Here is a 23,166-nt window from a genome sequence, read left to right as displayed (position 1 = left end):
GAGGAACAAACCAGAAGAAAAAAATAAAACTTGCTTGGCTTTTCCTTTTTTTTGTGTGTTTCTTTCTATAATTACATTTGCAGTATCGACTCTTCTCCCCCTCGCTGCGCTACATGTTTGGATGAAAGCTTTGGTAATGGTGCACCCATTATATTGACTTAATAATTAATGTCCCTGTCAGGCTCGGGGCTTGGGGTTTGGATCCCAAAAGCCCCGTAATTACATTTCAGCCCGACGCTCGGAGTCCGGGTCTGAAGAAGGGGAGCGCTCGGTCTCGGAGGGAGATTTTAACTTGGGCCCAGAATTAATAAAGTTAGCGAGGTCGTAAGTGGAGGTTTGCGGCGGAAAAACCAGCTGACGTGATGTGTGTTTTCCGTCCTTGTATCTGTCCATCATTCCATTCTGCTTCCCATCATCCTCTGGGAGTCTCTCCCAGTCCACTGCTCCAATGACACGCAGTCTGTTCCAAGGTGATGGCTGGTAAAACACACACACACACACACACACACACACACACACACACACACACACACTGTAATGAATGTATAAAATATGTATTGAATAAGGATAAGGCTGATTGTAGGGAAGTGCATGAGCTGAATTTTTTATTTCCGCATCTGAAAGAGAACGAATAAACGTCGTACCGATTTAAACCTGGTTTGTTCAATACTGAAATTGTTTCCAAAAATAAATAAATAAATAAAACGTGAAGTAAAACGTGGAAAATTGATTTAGATCAAAACAAAGTTTAATATAATTTATCTCAAGCAGTTTCTAAAAAATCTGCTACAAATAAGAAACAGCACGGATTCTAAGTTTATGCCGAGCGGGACGCTGAATATTCCAGTGACGGAGGGATGGATTTTTATTCCCTTAATTTAAAAAGTACAAATAAGCAAATGGATTTAAAAAAGAAATTCTTTAGAAGAATGCTGAAAGATTGATTAGCGCATCTGTTTTGTACAAGACAACAAAAGTGCACTGAGTTTTTAAAAGGTTTAAATTATTGATCCGAACCTGAGTCAGTTTTATATCTTTATATCTTTATTTCTGTAAAGAAAAACAGCGACGTACGTAAGAATGTAATTAAAGTGATAAAGAAATAAATAGATGAATAAGTTCCAAAAATACTCCAAACATTACTCTATAATTTTGCTTTCGCGTTTTCACACTTTGGTGAATTCTAACGGTGAGGATTTAATTTTTTATAGTAAAAGCAGCTCTGGTGTACAAGTATTAATGAGGATTTTTCTTTTGTTGTGAGAAAGGAGACTCCAGTTTTAGGGAACGGACGTTTACAGCTGCTATAGCGCAAGTGAGAACAGGAACCGAGTACAGTATGTAGATGAAATGTTTATAATAATAATGTGTGTTTAACTGATGGTACTTCTAGTTGGTAACCACGTGCACCAGTGTAAGGATATATTCATTGATGGAAACACATTAAAGCACTTGTGCTTTGTGGGTAAAACATTAGCACCTCTGCATCGTCACGCCACATCACAACATTGTTGAGTATTTTTTCTAAAGTATGTACGCTTTTACTAGAAGAATAACGGTGCAAACATGATGGATGAAATTTCCTGGTACGTGTTTAACATTCAGGTGCGTTTTGCTCCAGGAATGGCTCATTTAAAACCTGGCGAAGTTCATGTGGCTTTATCTGCAGCCTAGCTTGATTGGATCGCGAGCGTGGCTGCGGTGAAACCGTGTAATTCCGCGGCGCACTCTATTGACTCAATGAGTCCTCCGAGGGAAATGTCAGGCTAGTCCACATTACGTGCAGGTCATGACCAATAAAGCTCAGTCACTCATGTTTATGCCGTAGACGTGCCTTTGGGTAATGCCACGCCCGGGGTAAGTGACCTCAACGACGCCCGAGGTCTCCGCTGATCATTCGTGCTTAACCTTGGCAAATATTTCCAATCTGCTGATTTCATGCCACTTTAATTTTTTGCCATGCCTGGCTGCACACACACTTCCACTCCTGGTCTCATGGAGGTACAGAGTCTTGTTTTGCGTCATTTTGCTTGTTTATTTTGGTAGAATTTGCCTTTTGTTTTCTTTAGATGGACTTGACAAGAAGGTTGCCTTTTTCCTATCACTACGCTTCTCTACTACGGTTATCTTAAGTGTATTATTTATGCGCTTTACAATTCACGCTAATGTCGAGAACTCTAAGATAGCGAGGCACTTGCGTATTGATTCGTCTCCGTGATCTACAGTACGTGAATAAAAAATAATAAATATAAGAAGATAGAGAAACGCCTCGGGGGTCAGGCGGAACTGTAATTGAGATTTTGCCAAAGAATATTACTCCGAGTCATCTTAAACTGGTTTTGACAGCTTTCAATAACTGTACCTTCCATAAACCCCCGTCGTTACTGTTTGATATTTTAGCTGAGATGAAAAGATATATTTAATAAAGCTTAATATGTAGGCAGTGTGTATACAGTATATAGAAATTATTCACGTTTGCTTAGCCCTAACTAGGGATGGACGAGATAGAAAAATTGCAACGAGTGATAGACAGGTTTCCTAAAGAACTGCCAAAAACTCTGCAAGCATTTAAAACCTAACCTCAAACCTTTATGATTAAAAAACAAACAAACAAGTAAAAGTGTAAAGAATGGAACAAAAAAAAAAATCTAAGCAAAAGCTATAGAGCAAAGTCAGAAAGCCCAAAAACCTAAAATAAATTAAACACCGTAAGTATTTGGTGTGATGATGTTTGAGAGTGTTTAAGAGTTAGTCTCCTGTACAATTCGTGCGGGTTTATAAGGAAATTAGCGGCCAAGTTTTACTGAGTATCCTGCAGAACCACACACAGTTCTTCTGAGGACTTTAACTGTCACACTTCCTTCTTTTTGACATGAAAAACCCAGCTGCTTTTTTTCCCTTTAACTTTTAATTTTTTAGTGGAATAACTGATGTTTAAAAATTTTAAATGTCTTTGTACTAACTCAATGATAAAATCATAAAGAAGAAAAACATAGGGAAGTTTATACAAAATAACACAGGGTGTCTAAGAATTTTGCACAGTACTGTATAGCAAAAAGAAAATATGTAAATTTATCTTTTTGTCATATAAAATTTTTTAAAGTTGTATCAGAACAACTTGATACCTGCTATACCTTGATAAGCTGTTGTGCTGTATTGTTATATGTTAATATTTTTTGCTAAATTGCGACAAAAATAGACATCCAGCGGGGTGTGGTCCTAATTTGCAACTTACATTCATGGCATGTGGGAGACACCCTCTTCTTAGCAGTTGAGGGTTAAGGGCCTCGCTTAAGGACCCAACGTGTTTATCTTGGCAGCGCTGGGGTTTGAACATGGGATCAGTACACCTTAACCACTGAACTACCCCTGCCCCTTGGCAAACTTGGCAAATGTCTTTTTTCTTACTTTAAACGAAGCGCATTGTAGTCCATTAGTATCTTGGGATATTTTACCATAGAAATAAAGGTTTGTCAGTGCCTTACAACTTCGACAGCACTGACTCTGTCCGGTCTACTTCCCTAAACTTGTTTGTATGAGACTTCAAGTACACTAAGGTCCCCTTATTAGGTAATGATATTCCTGTAGGTTCTCCATGACACCATTTTCCCATCATACCTTTCCGCAAGGAGGGGGTTAAAAAAAGTACACAATAATATCTTTGCTGGAGTTCCCCTATGTGAAATGTCAAGCCAAGGCCGTTTTTTATCCCACGTTCATCTAGTGGTATAGGCCATGAGAAAATGTCAAGCCTTTGGAATTACGGTGAAACGCAGTAGAGATGAAGTACCCAAGCAGGATCGCAAATGAACCACCGGACAACTGTACAACTGGGTACGTTACCAACATACAGCTATGCAGCTTCTGTGAAACATGGTTAGAACTGCAGGAAATGCACAAAATGGCAGATTTGATCGTAAATAAACACACCCTTTGGACTAACGCCGGAATAATAAAGGCAGTATCCCGACATGCTGGACACCAACATATAAAATCAACAATATGCAAAGCGAGCAGGATGTCTGTGCGAATGTAATTTGCGATGTAAACGATGACTAGTAACAAAACAAAGGACACTGTGTAATGTGTAAGAATAACATCTTGAATATTAAGTCTAAAAGATGCAGTTTTGCAAATAAGTGTTAGTGATGCGAGTGATGTTTGCGGAGGAGGAGATGATGGTGGTGGAGGTGGTGGTGGGATCCCTTCAGACTGGTTCCATTAGACTGCCTTGTTTGTGCATTGACAGCCCGAGCTTTTAAGGTCTAGGGTTACTTCATGCTCCGAGGCGCTTTGATGATGGGGTCAGGGGTCAGTGGAGACCGGAGGAAAAGCCACATCCTGACCTCCCAAGTGGCTCTGCGCACTGATGGGCTCCTTTTAAATTCGACAAAGCCACAGGTGCAAGAACAGGTGGCCTGGGATTCATGTCCTGGACGTGTTTATAATCTGTGGCGTATACGCCGAACCGAACATGAACAGATTCACATTCACCAAAACTAATAAGTTCCTCTTTGGCTTTAAGGACACTACATGGGCTGTTTTGGAAGCTGGTGGAAAGAAAGTACCCCTAGTGATACCCTGGGGTTTTGTGGAAACTAATCGCTCGAGTAGAGTATGCGGAATCGATACCCAAACCAGAGAGAGACACCCATTCGTTTTCATTAATAATAAATTAGCCTTTTTATTTATTTATTTATTTATTTACCCCTTTACTGGTGCACTTAGCGGAAATGCGTCTGATGATCTGATGCTACCGTCCGCCCTCCCTTCAGCGGATCATTCCATTAATGTAATTCTGCCCCATTTCCAAAGCTTTTGCTTCCAATTAACGTCACATTATCTTGCCTAATCAGCTCAATAGCAATATTTTTTCTCAATTCCGAGGCCCATTATCAGCTTGTTAAATGGATCCCGCTTAATATTTGTATTAAAATCCTGGCGGGATTTGTGTCTCGTTACTGCACTTGCAACATTAATGGTGCTTTTCTAGATTTTTTATCTATTTATTTGTTTATTTATTTATTTTTACATTATCTCGGGTCCATTATGTGAGCATAAACAGAGAGAGGGAGCGGAGGAATAAACAGGCTGATAAATGCAGAAAAAAAAAAGAGAAACACTTCTCTCTCTAAGTGATCTCCGAGAAAGGCGTCTGTCGAGCGCGTTGCTTTCCGGGTTGGGTGAATTATTTAACAGAATGGCGCAGAACATAAACTCGGAATGCAATTACGCATTTCCACAGCGCCCACTGTGAAGAGCATTACTGTAATAACCTTCAGGATTTCCGCTCGACTGATGAAAGAGCGAGATGTATCATTGGGGGCAGACTTTCTCTCCAGGTTTTGAGACCCTTTTTTCTTCTTCACATTTCTTCAAAGTCATCTTATGACTGTTTTTATCCCACGGTGCAAAACCTTCATGATGTAAGCAATCCCTAAACCATTATAGTGCTTAGATACATATATGTATATATATAAATAAATAATGCACCCTGGGCAGATCTGAAGAAGCATCAGGTACCCCTGCAACAGATCGACAGCCTTCCTATATTACACTTGAAATGATTATCCTCAGGCATGCCTGTTCACCATCCACGCAGCATTGACACAAATGAAGAGTAAATAGCGCTACTCTGGCTGATGGGAGCGAACACACCACTCACCCAGCCATCCACCCAGGAGAAAATCACTTCCCGAAAGCATTAGCTCGATGTTCGCTCATGCATCTTTGACGAGTCTGATGAAGGGGGGGAACAAAAAAGTGCTTCCTGCTAATCGAGGTAAGGTGGATCATATGACCTGTTCAGAGGGAGGATTAGCCTTACTTTGGCCTTTAAATCAGTGCCCGTGGTGGGATTTTCAAAGACGTGAATCATCATCTTCGGTTTCCAACCTCGGCTGGATATCAGATCAAAGAGACCAGGAGAAGGGGAATCGTGGGGGAATTGGGGTATTACATCATTTATTTTGGCTCTGGTGACAAAACAGGACAGGGATTGAGTCTGACGTCCCAGCTGGGTGCTGTCCAGGAGTGTACCAGGCGCTCAAAGTAAGGGGTCAGTCACGCTGAACAAAACTAAAAGTCATGCTGGAAAGCAACACTGAATCCCTCAAGTCGAGCAGAGGACACATCGGTATATTAATTGCCTTGTTGCGTAATCTCGATCTCTATTGTGATTTTATTTCGCGTGTGGGATGTCCGGACTATCATGACCCCTGGATCAGTCCGGTGTAAATACTGTAAATACTAGAGCTGTGAATCAGAGGTAGACTGGCAGGTCGATTTTCCATTCAGTGGCTGCACTAATTTTTATTGTCTGAGTTGTCTCTTAAGCAGCTATAATGCTTAGATGTTTTAAAAGATTAAAAACTATTAATAATATCCAATAAACACTGAAACGCTGTGTAATCAGCATGTCTTGTACAAACCCAATTTTTTTTTTTTTTTCTGCAAATTTTTTGCTTTACACTCCAGTCCAATAGGTGGTGATAGAGCACCAACCGCACAGAAATTCCGAAGAAGAAGACGTTACGTACTCTTGCAAAAAAATGCAAGTATAAAGATGTTAAGTATCCTCAACATCAAATGTAGCTTTAAATGAAAAATAAAATTGCAATTGTTGACAGTTAGTTTATAAAAATTTATTTACAGTACCACAAACCAAATTAGGCGAGTACGTTTCTGATGTAAACGAGTCTAAGAGTTTTTGAAGTTTTTTAATCAGTACACATCGATTCCTATGTATTTTCAAAAAAATGTTACATAAAACAAATGTTTTTGTGGAACCAAGCTTATACCACCTAGGCCAAATATTCGTGCGCGAACAATAATAATAGTTTTTGCATTTTTTTCATTGTGTGCGATTTAATTATCATGTCAGTATCAAAAAATCCTTACTAGATTGAACAGTTTGTTCTTATACGTCATCGTGTCTTATATAAAAGGCTGTAAAAGACATCTTCTTTAACGAGGTTCAAAGTAAACGCACGGGATTGTCCGTATTCGTTTACCCTCGTTTAACCAAATGACTCTTCGTAAATTTTTCTTTAAACTCATGGTTGTTCTTTTTTTTTGTGCCGTTGTTAAGAAATTCTCGTAAACTCCAGCTCTGGCGAGGTCAGAGGTCACGGTAGAGGACGGTATTGTCCGTAAGCAGATTATCGCTGTTGGATAAGGACGTGTTTTTGTGTGTTCATCATGGCTCGGTGATCCCTTAAGGAGCTGCTTTTCTGCGTGAGAGCGTCTCTGATCCGTCCTCTCAATGAGTTCCTCGTCCATACGTTAATGTGAAGCATGTGCCTTAAAGAGCTTAACGAGCCTTGCTAATTAGGCTTAAATACAAAACACCAGGTATAGTCTGTGTGTGTGTGTGTGTGTGTGTGTGTGTGTGTGTGTATTTGTAGCGGTAGGGGGGCGATCTTGGTGGGTGGTTGGGGTTATGAGGTGTGTACATTCATGCAAAGTGAAAGGCATGCTGGGAGAATCACGCTGATTCCGCAGAGCCGTGGTGGGGATGGTGATTCGGATAAAAGCCACTTTTATGAGGCGCTGCGGTGCCAATCATGCCCGCTTTTTGGGGAACCAACGTGGAAATGTCATTTAAATGTCAGCCTGACTGGCGGTCCGGCGGGTCGTGGGGGTGGCGTTAGCTCCGTCTCTGCTCACGGTGAACCTGATGTCCTACAGCAAGGTCAAGCTTTTGTATCAGCTACACTGATGATTTAACACACATCGTCTGCCTGCTAGTCGCCGGCACGCCGCTCTTCATATAGGCACTACGTTATGGTAACTAGCTATCGATTTTGTTCCCTTTGTCGCATCTGCTGCGATCTTTTATTAGCAGATACATAAAAGCAGAAGGGCAAGGCCGTTTTTCTCAGCAGCCACGCCATGGGGTTTGGGGGCGACCATCAAGAGCTGGTTTATTTTCTTCTCTTGCTGATGCTGGATAATATAAACGAGATTCCTGTACAGATCACATGGAGTACGTTTATATGCATATAAGATTTTTGATCACAGTTAAAGGTCCCATATGTCAGTATTTCTTTCTCAAGTAAACACACAGGTCACATCGCTGCTACAAAGTGTGGTGCTCAAGTTAAAACCCCTTTGTGTCACTCCTTCTCCAAATGCACCATTTCAGTGTGAGGACAGCAGAGCCGAGCAACAAGCTGGAGAGGGGCTCTACTTATATGAGGTCACAATAGGGGGGGGGGTCTAAATAGACTGTTTAATCCCAGGCCAAAACAAAAAACTGACACAAATTAAGTAGTTGTGTTTTAAAGGAACTTTATAAACTTTATAAATATATTTCTTTCTTTTTATTATTAAAATAAACGTAGCAGGAAAAAAAAGTTGAAAGTTATTCAGTATTTCTCTTTTAAAGTTAAAAAGGATTTTAAAAAATGCAGCTTATTACCAGGAAATGGCCAAAAGTGTAAACATCTCCTACTTGAAGCTGCCTGAAAAGATAAAAATGAAATACTTTCTGATGCCGTACATAAAATTCCAGCGGCTTGTAAACGGGGCGTGTAACAGCAGGAATCTAGCGAACAAACAGCACATCCATCAGCGCTACTGAAAACAAGACGTGACATTTAAAAAAAAAAATAGCGACAAGTGAATAAATAACTCGCTTTGTGAACGACGGTTCTGGTGAAGTCCTTGAAAAAGTGGGAAAAAAACTAGTGATTAAAAAGTCATTAAAATTTTTGAAGTTATTTTCAAGTTTTTTTTTTTTTTTTTTTTTTTAAATAATCATAAGTAAAGAAAAAAAAATCATGAAGAATTCCAGGACATGTGAGCTGTACGCACCCCTTAATGTAAAACTCTATCTGGCAGTTTAAAGATTTTTGAGGAACAAAGCTTTTCATATTTAGATTTAATGGGAAAGATTAATTTGTTTTAAAGGGAACTGAAGGACGACTTCCTCTTTAAAGTCTGGTATTATTTTTCGTAGATTAGTTCCTCTTTTATTTCTTTGTAATAGTGTGTCCTCAGTTTTGGTGTTTATAATTTCATTATATTAATTAATTAATTAATATATATATTTTGTGTATTGTTTTATTTCTTCTACTTATTTTTGCGCTTTATATTTTTATTTCTCATAGCTAATATTATCTTGTGCATTTTTAAGCAGTTTATTTAATTTTTTTTATCATTTTAATTTTTAATACTAAATCAAACACCACAAATTAAAAAAAAAATCCCCCAGAATGGGGATTAAATTAAAAATTATAAAAAAAATGATTCAAAAATTATCCAAAGAATGAGTGTTATATTCTTCCAAAATAAACGTAAAAGCTTAAAAAAAACTAACAACAAACAACAAAAAAACACACATATACATACATATAAATAAATAAAATATATTTCAATTAATAAACATTTTAATTTGTTGAAAAAAATAAGAACGTGATGAGAACATGTATGTAAATATTCTTTTTCCTAAAAGAATCCTAATAGGTTTTTCAAGTCTTAAATTATTTAGGTTAAGAGGTTAGGATGATGAGAAATATTTTCGGAATGTGTGTGTGTGTGTGTGTGTGTGTGTGTGTGTGTGTTAATTACCAAAATCAAGTTTAGGTGTAGCTCTGGTGGTAATTACATTAATTATGTATGAATGATGGTGTTTTATAACTTTTATAACTTGTACCAAACTGAAAGTCCCCACAAGGAAGGGAATAACTGGGAGAAGGTTGGACGTTGTGGGGACCTACAGTCGCGTCCCCACAAAGCAAACGCTGGTCGTCTGTTAACACTTTATTACATTTCTTTCTTTTTACTTTAGTTAGTTTAAGCTTTAAGGTTCTGAGCTCAGGCCTGATTCAGGTCTAGTGTAGACTCATCTCATCTGCGTTAATAATTATATCAATGGTGTGTGTGTTTAAGTAAATAATTAATAAATGAAAGTGCATTATAAACATAGTATATGTCTATATATATATATATATATATATATATATATATATATATATATATATATAAATATAAAATGTGTGTGTGTGTGTGTGTGTGCGTTGCCTTGCCTGAACAGGCACCATCATTGTAAAACCTGTTGTTTGTGTGTGCGTGCGTGCAAACAGACATGTTGTAACTCTGTCGAAACAATGTGGAAAAGAAAACCTGTTTAGCCACACACACACACACACACACACACACGGTTTGTTTTCCTCAAGGTGAACTCTTTAGAATGTAAATCCTCCAGACACCGCTGCAATTTATTTAACAAATGAATCACTTATTTAATAAAATGTTTATGAACGTGTGATAAAGGACTCGCTATGTATGTATATGTGTGTGTGTGTGTGTGTGTTTGTGTGTGTGTGTGTGTGTGTGTGTGTGAGACACGGCGTTGCGATTTCACCAACAAGCCGAGTTTTAACTTCCATGCAAATTTGAAACAGCGGCGAATCTAAATGAGCGATGAAGCTGTGAAGGATGGAGTTAGCCGCGCGTGCGGTTAGCTAGTTGTGGTACGCTGATCCGAGAGTGAGGCTAGTGCGATGCCGAGCACGTAGCGGCCTACACCGCATATCTGATCGATTTTTAAACGCATTCGTGCGATATTTAATATTCTATAGTTAAAGGTTGTACAGCTGCTGTCTCTTATTGAAATAAAAATAAATTATAGACAGGCCACGCCCACAAGAGACAAACAAGACAGGAGCGTTTGTTTTTTTTAAACGTTTAACATTTAACGAATCTCCAAAGTACCTGAACCTTTAACTTTCCGTAATATTTAAGGTATCAAGAAAATCCTCTGATTCTATTTGTGTCTCTCTCTTGTTCTGTCTCTCTCTCTGTTATTTTTCATTTCTCTCTCTATCTCTTTTTTGTTCCATTTTTCTCTCCCTTCCACTTTCTCATTTTATTTCTGTATTTCTCTCACACTTTCTCTAATTCTGTTTCTCATTGGTCTTTTATTCTTTTTGTCTTTTTCCATTTTTCTTTTTTTCTCTTATTTCATTTCTGTCTCCCACTTACTTCCCATTTCTCATTCATTTTCTCTCACTCTCTCTCTCATTCTCTTTCTCGTTTTTATCTCGTTCTATTTGTCTTTCTCTATTTTAACTGTTTCTGTCTCTCACTCTTATTCTGTTTGTCTCTCACTCTATTTGTCTTTCTCCATGTGTCTCGTTCTGATGTTGTCTCTCTCCCTCCGTCCCCTGTCCAGGTTTGCCGAGCTTCATTAAGACCCCAGAGGACCAGACGGGGATTTCGGGAGGCGTGGCGTCCTTCGTGTGCCAGGCGGTGGGAGAACCCAAACCGCGCATCACCTGGATGAAAAAAGGGAAGAAAGTCAGCTCTCAGCGCTTCGAGGTGAGAGTCGTAACGTTAGCGTAAACAGAGCGCTGCGCTTAAATCAACGGAAAATAATCAACGTTCTGTGAAATATTGATTGATCAGCTGTTCAAAATAAAAAGAACCCCGTGGACGTGCGCGCTACGTTTTTAATCTGCAGTCTGAGACTTTAATGTTTTAAGAAATGAAAGGTTTGTTTTGTGGTTACCGTAGCGACAAGAATATAACAGCAGCGTATTTTATAGGCGCAAGAAATACAAAAGATGAAATAAGATGATGTTTATTTACATTCCTCCATGTTTGGTTTCTTTCGCGTGTTTAGAGTGAGTGAGCGAAGCTTCGTTAAACTCGTTAAAGTGAAAAAAAAATCGAAATCTAATCTAATTTACGACACGTGTAACAGAATCAGTGACGTTGCTAGCACATCATCTTCCCTCGCTCTGACTTCTCTCCTGTTTACTCTTCTTCTTTTTCTTCTACACATTTTTACAGTATCTGCTGAAGTGTGTGTGTGTTTGTGTGTGTGTGTGTGTGTGTGTGTGTGTGGGAGAATGTAGCTAAGAACCACTCTTTAAAAGAGAAATATCCTGTACATCTCTCTTACTTTCTCTCTCTTACACGCACACACACACACACACACACACACACAGATGTGTCACAAGAATGTTGTGAATTTTTATTTTAGTCAGTTTAACAATCTGGCGAAGGTTTCTCCGCGGAGACGTTTATGTAATCGGGCTGCGCTAAATGTGCAACGCACCAAAACAACACGTCTGAAGTGAGTATCAGCGCCCTGGCACGTGCGCCGCGTGTCGCTTCCTGACGTGTTTCGTGGTCAGCACTCCTGCACGTCTGGTGACTCGCGCCGTTTTGTTTTCCCATCTCTCCGTCCTTCAGGTGATCGAGTTCGACGATGGCTCGGGCTCCGTCCTGCGTATCCAGCCCCTGCGCACGCACCGAGACGAGGCCATCTACGAGTGTACGGCCGCCAACAGCGCCGGAGAGATCAACACCAGCGCCAAACTCACCGTGCTGGAAGGTAGGAAGCGTCTCACGTCTCACTCCTAACCCGCGACAGAACCAGAAATAAGCGCGGATTTCAAGCATGAACAGTTGTTTAGCTGTTTATTCCACATACCAGTGGGTGTGGTCAGGGGTGTGGTTATCTAAAGCAGCTTAATGAATAGAAACAAGGGGAAAAAAAATTTCATAATGACTCCAAAAATATATCTTTAACAATTATTTCTTTAATTAATATACAATATGTATTAAGGGAAAAAAGTGGTGCGGAAAACAAAAAACATCTGGTAAAAAAAACTGCTATTTAAACTTTGTTCAAGTTTCTCAGCGTTCCTGTTAGCCTGATAGTCTCGACCGTTGTCTTCTCATCGATGAGCGTGTCCTCAGATGTCCTTCTTCCCGTCTTCCAGCACGATTAGCGCAAATCTGTAAACGTGCTAACCCATATGTAGCCCCTTTTTTTTTTGCAATGAAGGACAGGAGACATTTCACACAATGCAAGCTTGCGAGCCCGTAGGACTTTTAAAGCCTCACATGGCGAGTGAGAGCAGGGACTCGCCGCTGTCGTTTCCCGTCACCGCTGTTCTGTTATTTGTTTTGTTTTGTCGATGATTCCTCAGCAGACATTTGCACCTCTGAACCTGTTACAGTTTGAGGCGGCTGGGTATTAGCCGAGGTCAGAGGTCTCGTGTCGAAATCACTCAGGGACCGACTATTATGATTATTAATTTTATTTTAATTTATTTAGTCAAGGAGGAGGAGTTCAGAAAGATGTTTAGTGGAAAAACAGAAAGAGAAACACGGCGTTAAGTAAGTGGCGTTAGCATAAGTAGGATGATAGCGGGTCAGATGGTATTTTATTTAGATGTTTCTTTATTTTTACACTCACATTGCCTCAGTCTATTATTTTAATACCAGAGAGAAAAAGTTTTTGCCCCCTTACCCCATGTTAGGCCCTTGGATTAAATGACACTAGGGCACTAAAAATTGAAAAAAATCACATTTTGGTTATTTAGACACAGCTTGTGTTCAGTTTTGTCGAGGCAAACAGAAAAAAACTTGACAAACGAACTCATTATTGGCAAAATTTATTGCGTCAAAATTATTATTTTTTTTAAGTAAGAACATAGCGAATGTAATTAAACTAGTCACAAACGCTACATAAATTTCTGACTATGTGTGTATTAACTGTAATAAATTGCAGCCTTTTGCGATCAATTATTTATTTGTTTTTGCGATAAATAATTGCACAGGTCCGTATCGCGATTTTTTTTCGCGGTTAATTGTTCAGCTCTATACGGTACAGTGGCCAGGTCAGTTAATGATGATGTCATTAGTAAAGCCCAGACAAAAAAAAATCGTCCAGCTGTTTTCTTTTGTAGCTCAACATGTTCCAGGCTAATCCAAAAATTAAAAAAAGGAGAAGGACACAAACAAAGGAAAATATGTTCTACCTTTAAGGTATTTAAGCAGTTTCCTCAGCAAAGGTATGTAATTATTATTATTATTTTTTAATATATATTTATTTTTGCCGTATATCTTCCCACATGCCATGAAGGCAGCGTGGAGGTGTATTATGCTGATGCTCGGCTCCAGCAGCGCACTTGACAACCCCGGTGTCACTGAACAGAAACTCGGCAGCTCGAGCGATCGTCTCTCTCAGCAAGTCTTCTCCTTGACCGTGAGTCACCGCGTCCGCCTCTCTGAAAGGTTCTCAAAGCCGCCCTGCTGCCGAATCAGCTTCAGCGTCATCGCCTCGGCCGCGCCGGTTAAAGCTCGCGGCAGGATCCGGGGGAAAAACATCACGCTTAATTCAGCTCCTGATTGCGTCAGAGACGGGCCTCTGCTCTTGAACCTGAACTGTGGCGTTCTGCGGGGGCGAGGGGGAAAAAATAAAACAAGGAGAACTCTCTACCTCGGTTGTGTAATGACCGCATGCATCTCTGTGCCATTAGCCTAGCCACACGCAATGTGATCAGGGGGTTGAACTTGATTCTCCCTGTTACAATTAATGCCGCAGCACAAAAACGGTTCTTTGATCACTCCGAAGCTCAACACCGGCGTTTCCTTCTGGTGAAACTCACGAGCAGCACAGATGCACAGAAATAATTGAAAAATGGAGCAGTTTTCACGCTAAGAGAATTTCTCTGATATTGCGTCCTGAACAACTCATCATCTTCCTGCTTTCCACCAACTTCTGAACCTTTTTTACAGGAATTCATTCTGTCCTTAATTCAACTCGCATGGACACGACTTGCTTGATGATAAACTCGTAATCCTGATCATTCGCTTAATCGCAGTTGGCGGCAGAGCGGTTTGTTAGCATTTGCTCTATTTAAGCGGATAATTAGCATGAAACTTATGTATCTTGTATTGTTAAATCCTGAATTCCAAATGAATGAAGTCCAAGTACAATTCAGGATTTAAAAAGAAATCATTTTGGCAGACAAAAAGACCAGAAAATTAAAGCGATTTAATGCACCAGGGTCAATGTGAGTGCAGCACCACACGGCTGTTTAATTCTGCATTCTGATTGGTCGGAAGGTGTTGACTTACAGTAATAAGTCATTAACGAGGACTTGAGCCGATACGCCCGAAGGAGTCTCCAGCGTCAGCTTTAAAACTATGAAAGTTTTCAGACATCTTCAAAAGCAAAGGAGTTTACTCTTTAACAATCTGTTTTGCTTTCTCTCATTATTTAAAAAAAAAAAAGAAAGAGAAGAAAAAGAAGAGATGCTGATTAACCCTAACCCTAGTGTATGTAGCTACTATAAGGGAAGCGAGAACTGGATAAAACGGACCATTGCATCATTTGTTTAATAAATAAAAGTTGTGGTCATTGGCGAATCGAGGTTGAATAAGGGAGAATAAAAAATTTCAGGATGTAATGTCATGTAAAAATGATGGTTTAAGTCTGTAACCGTAAACATAATGGTGTACGTTGTACATTTATCAGGTGTATGATGGTGTTGAGTCTCTAATATATTAGATTGTCAGCACAAATCAAAGTTTTTGAAAGCGTTGTCAGAGATATGACTATTATCCCGGGCAGAGACGTCACATCAACGGGCACATGCACCCAAAAAACAAGCCCAAAATCCACAGCCAGTTTTTAAGGTTTTCTCCGAGACTTAACAAGACTGAGTCCGCTTCCTGGCTTATTGTCCCCCTCAGCCTTAGTGTTCCTCGATCCAAAAGTCAAATATCTTCGTTTCCAGCCCTGATGGTGTCCCAGGGACCGTTTTGCCTCCTGGGATAGATGAGTCACCTGGCCAGACGTAAACCGTCTCGCTTTCCTTCCGAGGCTTCCCGCAGTCTCCCCTCGAGGGAGTTTGCGTGAACGATCGATCTGTGGAAATTTCCTGTCATTACCTGCCGTTCCGGTTTGTTATTTGGTTTTTGGAGTTTCAAACTCGTGAAGCTGTGACTAACGTCTGAATAGTCTGTCTGTTAACGTGACACACAGCCCAGCGGCGTAATTGATACGCATTACGCCGAGACTGTAATTTGGAAGATTCCAGCCTGTGCCGAGCGTCAGCGAAACAAATTACAGATCACGGGATTACAAGAGCGCGAGATGAATTCTCCATACATTATAGTCTTTTGTTTGACTCCGAGGCAACGAGCGGCCGTAACATAATACCGGTCATAAATATTTCAGGAAGCAGCGGGTAAGTACAACGGCTGCGCTTTGTAAACGGCGCTCGAGTCACACATTAAGCCTGAGAATAATGAGCACACATTACACTTTCATTCCACTCCTAACAAGGCTTTTGTATATATTCCCTTCACTTCCCTTTAAACGACAACACACAATCCACGCTCTTTGAACGAACGAGCTCGAGAGTCCTTTCCGCCAGAAGCTACCGCGCGTCCCTGCATTCATTCTCTCACGCGATAAACAAATCAGTTCACCACCCTTCTACAGGTGTGGTCTCCAACCGCCTCCACGTCTCCAGCCAACGGTGTGTGTCACGAGTTTAATTTCTTCCACCATCTGCTGGCTCGGAGCCCGGTGCCGTAGATCATCAGCGCTTTGACAGATACAAACTGCGTCTGTCGAGAGAGGCCTCTCCCAAGGACTGGTGCAATATGGCTGGGTGGAATCACGGTCTGTACTCGCCTGTCTGAAGCACCCTCATCTTCAAGGACTTTGGAGAAAGATTATGAGTGCTGGAGTTGGACCAAAAACGGGAATATGTTTGGAGGAGGATCAAATATAATTACCCGTGTGGTTATTTTTTTTTTTTCAACAATGAGGATTGAAGACGTAATTCCTTTCTGGCTGAGAGCGTTAATTATTGCAAAGCGAGAGCGTATGACACGACGGCTGAGGTTTCCAAGGATTTTTTAGAAAAAGGCAACGATGCAGAATCCGACGCTGATCTGTTCGCTCATTTGAGAGACATGGTTAATGCTCTTGCCCCTGGACCAAGCTCCTTATACCTGATCGTTAACCCAGAAACTAAACTGAACATTTATTAAAATGGCCAAGACAACCAATTAAAAATGTAACTAGTTTGACCAAGGATAGCGGTTCAAGTACCCCAACATCAACCCGCAAGACAGTTTTGTGGTCCTCCAGTGCCACTTCTCCTCAATCCTAGCTACTCCAAATCAAACAGAGAGACCTAGACCTCCCTGAAGGCGCTTATTCTTCCTCGGCACTTGCTCTGGATGTGAGCATCTGCCAAGAATAATTATCCCTAATAACACGTCTTTGCCTTTTATAAAGACCGACCTACTTATCCACAAGGGTTAATATTATGGCTCAAGGGTTCAACAGAGTCTCTCACAGTCTTAGGATTTGTCAGAACCTTAACCATTGATAAACCATTACACCTTGTTAACTGTTAAAGGTCCTTGAACAAGTTAACACAGGTCTCAAAATAAGTGTGTGTGTGTGTTTGTGTGCCCTCAAATAATTAATTTAATTTCACCCTCTGCTTTACTCCTCCTCCAACACACTAGTCTATGTAAATGAGATACTGCTAAGCCACACCCCTCTAGAGAAGCCACCTTCTTATATGAGGTCACATTAGGAGGAAAACCAAAATGTTTTGTATATAATGGCCAATATTTTTGTACACACACCCAGTTGAATGTCCAAACATGAAAAAAATAGAATTTTGCATCGTAGGTGACCTTTAAAGATGAGCAACGTAGATTGAAGACACCAGTCTGTTCATGGTCACAGATTCTGAAACCTCTTGTTTGTATGTTATTGAGTTTCTGGTTCAGAACATAAATTGTGTTAATGGCTCACTCTTGGGAGTTACAGACACTGCTGACACTGGAGACTCCTTCCATACACGTTTACATTCAGGAATGAATTAGGATTAAGGGATAAATTGTGCACGATTAACTTTTAATAATTTCATATTAAATATTACCCTATATTGCAGATAACAAATGTCCGTCAGGTTTGTTAAAACATTAATGAGTGAAGGCTGTCAGAAGCGGGTCAGCAGTTAATTTGCGCCAGGAGACTGTAAAACGGTTTCTAAAGGTCAGAAAGCACAACACAACAGAAGGAACGCCAGGGAATTGCGTGAAGCTGTTTAGTTTAATCGCTCTAGACGGAGGCTGCTTTAATGTGTCTGTGGAAAGGTGATGAGAATCGAGACACATGGCAGGCCGTGTTAATTAAATCCCTCTCGGCTCGGGTTCGGGTGACAGGTCTTACTTATGCTTTCACTCGGAGAGAAATGAACGACCCACAGATCAAACGAATCCATCTCTGCAGCGAGGCAGCTACCGTTTACCGCCGGATAAAAAGAGCAGGAAGGCACACGGGCTAATCGAACTGGCGTCGCCATCATCTTGCAGCAAACAAACCGGACAGCGTGGAACGCCAACAAATCAAGTCTCCTGTAAGCTACAATAGCAAAAGGCAAGGTTTTTATCAAACCCCCTTTCTGTCTAGTTAACGCTTGGGTTACACTGCGACTCTGGTGGAATCAGCTTGTTTTGGAGATGTGACGGGTGTGGCCTCGCTTAATTACCACTTCCAGGTAGTACAGGTCTGAGAAGCTTACGTAATTTTAATCAACTTTGGATCTCCTCACTGCAACCTCCTGCGCCGACGAATGCCTCGACGACAAGATTTTCTCAACCCTGATATTTTCAAGAAGGTGTGTTTTTTTCCCACTTAGCAGTAGCATGAACGTTCTGCAGTTCTGTAGTTAGCAGTACATTGAAGAGAACAAGCGAGAGTTTGTCTCCTGTCACGCACAGCTGATCCCTGAATCCGGTTTATCATCCTCGTCATTCGGCGTCAAGTATTATGAACGTATTATGAACATGGAGGAACTCATTTCTTTGCACCAGACCTCTAGTTCCCTTTACGAAATAGTCCGTTTTCTTTGCCTGCAACCTTTCCTCAACAGCTTTTGTTATTTGTCCACAGTGGACCTCCTCAGCGTTTATTTTCATCAGTATCAGGATCACTTGGGTGGAGATTTCTCCAGGTGCAAGACGGTGAAGTGTGTGTGTGAGATCCTGGTCTGCAAAAGATGGTGTGAAGCGAGTGTGTCAGGGGGTCTACGGTTTTGGAAAGTGGTGTAGTGTGAATTTGGAGTGTGAAGTATAAAGGGATAAAACACTTTTGGATGGAGAATAATGGAGCAGAATAATTGATGCCCCTCTAGCGAAGCTAATGGGAGGGGTACCTTCTTGTATGAGGTCACAATAATGAATGAATGAATGTCTAAACATGACTAAAAGGGGAATCTTGCATCATAGGTGACACGAACATCAGCAATGTAGATTGTAGACACCAGTCTGTTCTTGGTCGTAGATTCTGAGACTTTGTCCGCTGTTGAGTTCTGGATTCTGATTGGTCAGAAGAGAAGGTGTAGATTAAGTCCATGGTGATAATGGTGATAAGTATTCAATTTAAAATAGATTTAAAATTATACTATGTGTAAAAAAACATTTATAAACGACCTCACTTTGCCTGGATGCCTGTTCCAGCTAGCAGAAGTGTTATTGTGTTGATCAGCGCACCCTTCAGCGGCCGTATCACCCCTGGCACTCTGGCGTTTCTGTACGATCGTGCGTAGCGGCGTAAATAAAGGTCGTGTTCCTGTGGCAGGGCCGTACATCACGCTGGAGAGACCGGGGGGAAGTTGGAGGGCGGATATGAAAGAGAGATAGCGAGCAGGAGGTGAGGGAGAACAGACACCGCCGGCCGGTATTGATTAAGTGCCTGTCAGCCGCGGGACTGAAGCTGAATATTTTGCCCAGCGAGAAAAAGTGTATTATTTTAAAGGTCACGGCTTGCATTACACCTCTTTCCTCTACAGCCGCGTCGGATAAACAGCATGTCGCTGGAGCGCGGCCAAGAACAGCGCACCGCCTACGTCGGCTCTCTCCGCTCCTACATTTTTATTTACTCCTTACTGAACCGTGATGATGTGCAAAAAAGATCACCAGACCGAGGAGCTCCGGCAAACAAGACGAGCGATTACTCATCTCTCTCCTGTTTACACACGCTCGCTTTATTCAGCTAAATTGTCGCCTGTTAGCAGCGATCGTTTACAATCAGATCATTTATTTGCGGAACTCTTCCGACACAAATTTTTTTTTCTTTTTATTGATTTTTATGCGTGAAAATCATTTTCTAGTTGTGGACTCGCTTCGCTAGCGATGTCTTTGGATGCTAAAAAGCTGCGTTGCCGCTTGGGTCACACATCTTATCATGCAAGTTTTACGAACAGTATATCATTAAAATAAATAAACAAAAAATGAATTTCATCCTGTGGCTTAAAGACGAGAGAATTCTTTTAAAATCTGGATTTCACTAAGTGTGACAGTTCAGCGATAAAGCGATAAACCTTGTGTAAAGTTATGCGCGATTAGCGAGGGCTCTGGCGTCAAGACCTGAAGGTTGGGATAAATTTCTATTACGGGCAAAGTGGTTAGAGGCGCGTGTTTCCTGAGACATAAAGAAAGAAATTAATTTAAAAAATTAAAATGAAGAAAGGATGTTTAATTCTCTATTTATTTATTTATTTATTTATTTATTTATTTATCTTTTAAGTTTGTCACCAGGGACGAGTCGAGTCGAGCCGAGCCGAGCCGATATCATCACGATTCCTAGGTGTCGATTCGATTAAACATTTTGATTTACATTTAATTTTTAGATTTCGTTATATGCAGCGTACGTTCTGAGCGTGCTTCCTGAGTGTGTATCTCGAGCATGTATTCCGAGTGTGTATCCCGAGCGTGCTGCCGCGGTGTGTGAAGAAGGAGAGCGATTTGGTACAGCGGGGTTCTGATTAGCTCCTGTCGTCCTGCCTGCTAGGCTACACTCGCCTCGGTAATTGGAGCTGGCGGGAGGTAGCAGTCTTCCTCTCTTGCGCTTTTTTTTTTTATCCCACTGCCTCACACACACACACACACACAAACCCTGTGGTGCTTCCCTACCTGTAATAAAGTGTAAGAACCTGCATGGGTTTAAAGCCGCTCTGTGCTGCAGATACACCTGCTACATCCTGCTATATTTTGCTACATCATGCTACTTCCTGTTATAGCTACTTCCTGCTACTGTGATACACTTGAGCTGCGTTCCATTCCGAAGTGTACTTCACAGGGTTCTTGCGGGGAATGTAGATGAAGGGAACTTCCCTCGACTAAACTCCACCATTCGGGACACCCTGCAAAGTCACCAGCACTGACGTCACTTCCCTGTGCGTTACCATGGTAACATAAGCACCTCGGATCCCTGTCGCTGCTGCTTTCAAAATATCACACTGCGGACATTAAATATTGAATATTTATTATAAAACATGCTGTTGAAATGTGTATAAACTTTAAAATTAGTAATTGATTAATAATAATAATTGTGTATATATAGATTTTTATACAGATTATTAGCCCATATAATACTAAGTACCATTAAAGTGGTATTTATTGTCATATTAATATTTGAGCTAATAGTTGAGCCTCGTTGTTCTGCTTTCAGAAAACATAATAAAATTATAACACTGAAAACAATAAAAAGCAAAAACTTTAAACACATGCTCTTTATGACCTCTTGAGTGTCTTCGAGCTCGGATTTGAGAAGCGCGGCTCTAAACTAGCACTCGTTTTAACTCTCGGGGCTGCAGTTTCTTTTTGTCCATTCTTGTTTAGTATTTTGCGATGTTTGTGATGTTTAATTGTACTGAATGTTGCATATTTTTCGTTTAGCTTTAAAAATGATCTACAGTCCGGATTGTACGCTGAATGAAAGACGTAAAGCCAGGTTAACGGAATGAAATTTAATTTAAATCTAATTTTGCAAACAGCTACCGTTGTATCCTTGCAAGTAAACATGCAAACGGTGTCAGACTTCCAGCTAAACGTGGTCTTTATTCCTCCTCGGACCAGCGCTGAGAGCGAGCGAGCGAGCGCTCCGCGTCCTCGTTGTGGATCTGATTCATCAGCGCGTTCTGGCTGGAGGACTGTGTTTACAGATTAACCTCACGTCCTTTCGTCCAGAACGTGTTCTGTGTTTTCGACACCTTTTTCCCCACAAACACACAAGCAGCAACTCGTCGAATTTATTGCTTTTCACAGAACAATAGTGCTTTTTAAACAACAACGAAAAAAAATTCCAACGAAGCAATTGCGCCATGGTTCTGTTAACGCCTTCCGAGACTCCTGTCTTTTTTTTCCCCCTTCCCTTCCCTCACTCCCTCTCTCCCCCTCTTTTTTCGTTTTTTCTTTTATGACTGTTGGCATCGATAAAGCCGAGCTGCTCCTGGCTCGCTTCCATATTTAGACAGATAATACAATACATTAGCGTCTGTAGGAAGCCATGGAGGGCTTATCACTCTTCTACGCCCTCATCAAAATACTGTCTTTACACCACAGTTTCCTTTCCGAAGAGAAATTTAATTAGGCGCCTTTGTGTGTCGTATTGTTGCTCCGTTACCTGCGGGTCGCCGCCCGGACTCCTCGCGACTTTTCCCGCTAAGGAAAAGGACGTGACTTCTCCATTTAAAACTCCATAAAACCTGAGTTTTCGCGCCTGCTGTCCTCCGTGGGTCCGCGATGCGCTTCATGTGCAAATATCGACTCCGGCAATCAAATTTGCATCGAAACATAAAACATGGAAGGATGTAGCAGCACAAACATTAAAACACACACATACACACATGGGGGGAATAAAGTTTGAACTGGACTTTAAGTTTGAAGTTTAACGCAGATTCACATCACGTCTTTACAACAAACGGTAAACATTAAATATTAATATTAATGAGCTTGTTTTCATGGTTTCAATAGTAATCCTTGCAAATTCTAAAAAAAAAAAAAAGAACTGTAAGGAAATCAGAGTTTTTATGCTGTGCATGGAAGGAGTCTCCAGTTTCAGGTAAAGGCCAAAGCTTTCTTGAAAGCCTGAAAAGCTTCGTTTTTTTGTTTGTTTGTTTTTTTGTAATAAAAGAGAAAGATCCGTTTGTAAGATACAACCTGTAATTTATAAAAATATGTGAGAACTGGAAATCAGATTTCACGTAACAAGATAACACCGGATTAAAAAAGGTATGATGTCACTCTTTTCCAAAGAAAAGAATAAGAGGAGTAAAACACTTCCCGCAGTGCTCTTACAGGAAATTAATCAACAAGGGTGACGCTGATGATTATGCTCGTTTTATTTTCTGTTTTATTTTTTTTGGTTTATGGCTGGTTTAAGTCTGGGGATTATTTACATTCGCTCGTGTTAACAGAGAACATCTTGTTCTGAGGCTAAAGTCCTAAACGTCTTCTGGTTTTAAAGTGTTCTTTAATATAAAGTGACATAATTTAGTGTAAAGACTCGTTGTTTCTCAGACACGAAGAACCAAAAGAAAA

The 23,166-nt window shown here is 40.7% G+C and overlaps 1 protein-coding gene across 12 annotated transcripts in view; it reads left to right on the top strand.

The window, feature by feature from the left end:
- ptprfb (protein tyrosine phosphatase receptor type Fb) overlaps nucleotides 1–23,166 on the top strand; it is a 149,787-nt gene that overhangs the window by 46,415 nt on the left and 80,206 nt on the right. For all 12 annotated transcript variants that reach the window (XM_053486083.1, XM_053486094.1, XM_053486093.1 and 9 more), the window contains exons 3-4: nucleotides 11,180–11,325; nucleotides 12,205–12,346. In XM_053486083.1, coding sequence (XP_053342058.1) covers nucleotides 11,180–11,325; nucleotides 12,205–12,346 — 288 coding nt within the window. The remainder of the gene's footprint in view (nucleotides 1–11,179; nucleotides 11,326–12,204; nucleotides 12,347–23,166) is intronic.

This window comes from Clarias gariepinus, chromosome 25, assembly GCF_024256425.1.
Source record: "Clarias gariepinus isolate MV-2021 ecotype Netherlands chromosome 25, CGAR_prim_01v2, whole genome shotgun sequence".
In the NCBI taxonomy this organism is placed as follows: Eukaryota; Metazoa; Chordata; class Actinopteri; order Siluriformes; family Clariidae; genus Clarias; species Clarias gariepinus.
The sequence above is the reverse complement of the archived record's forward strand: the minus strand, read 5'-3'. Positions and strand labels throughout refer to the sequence as shown.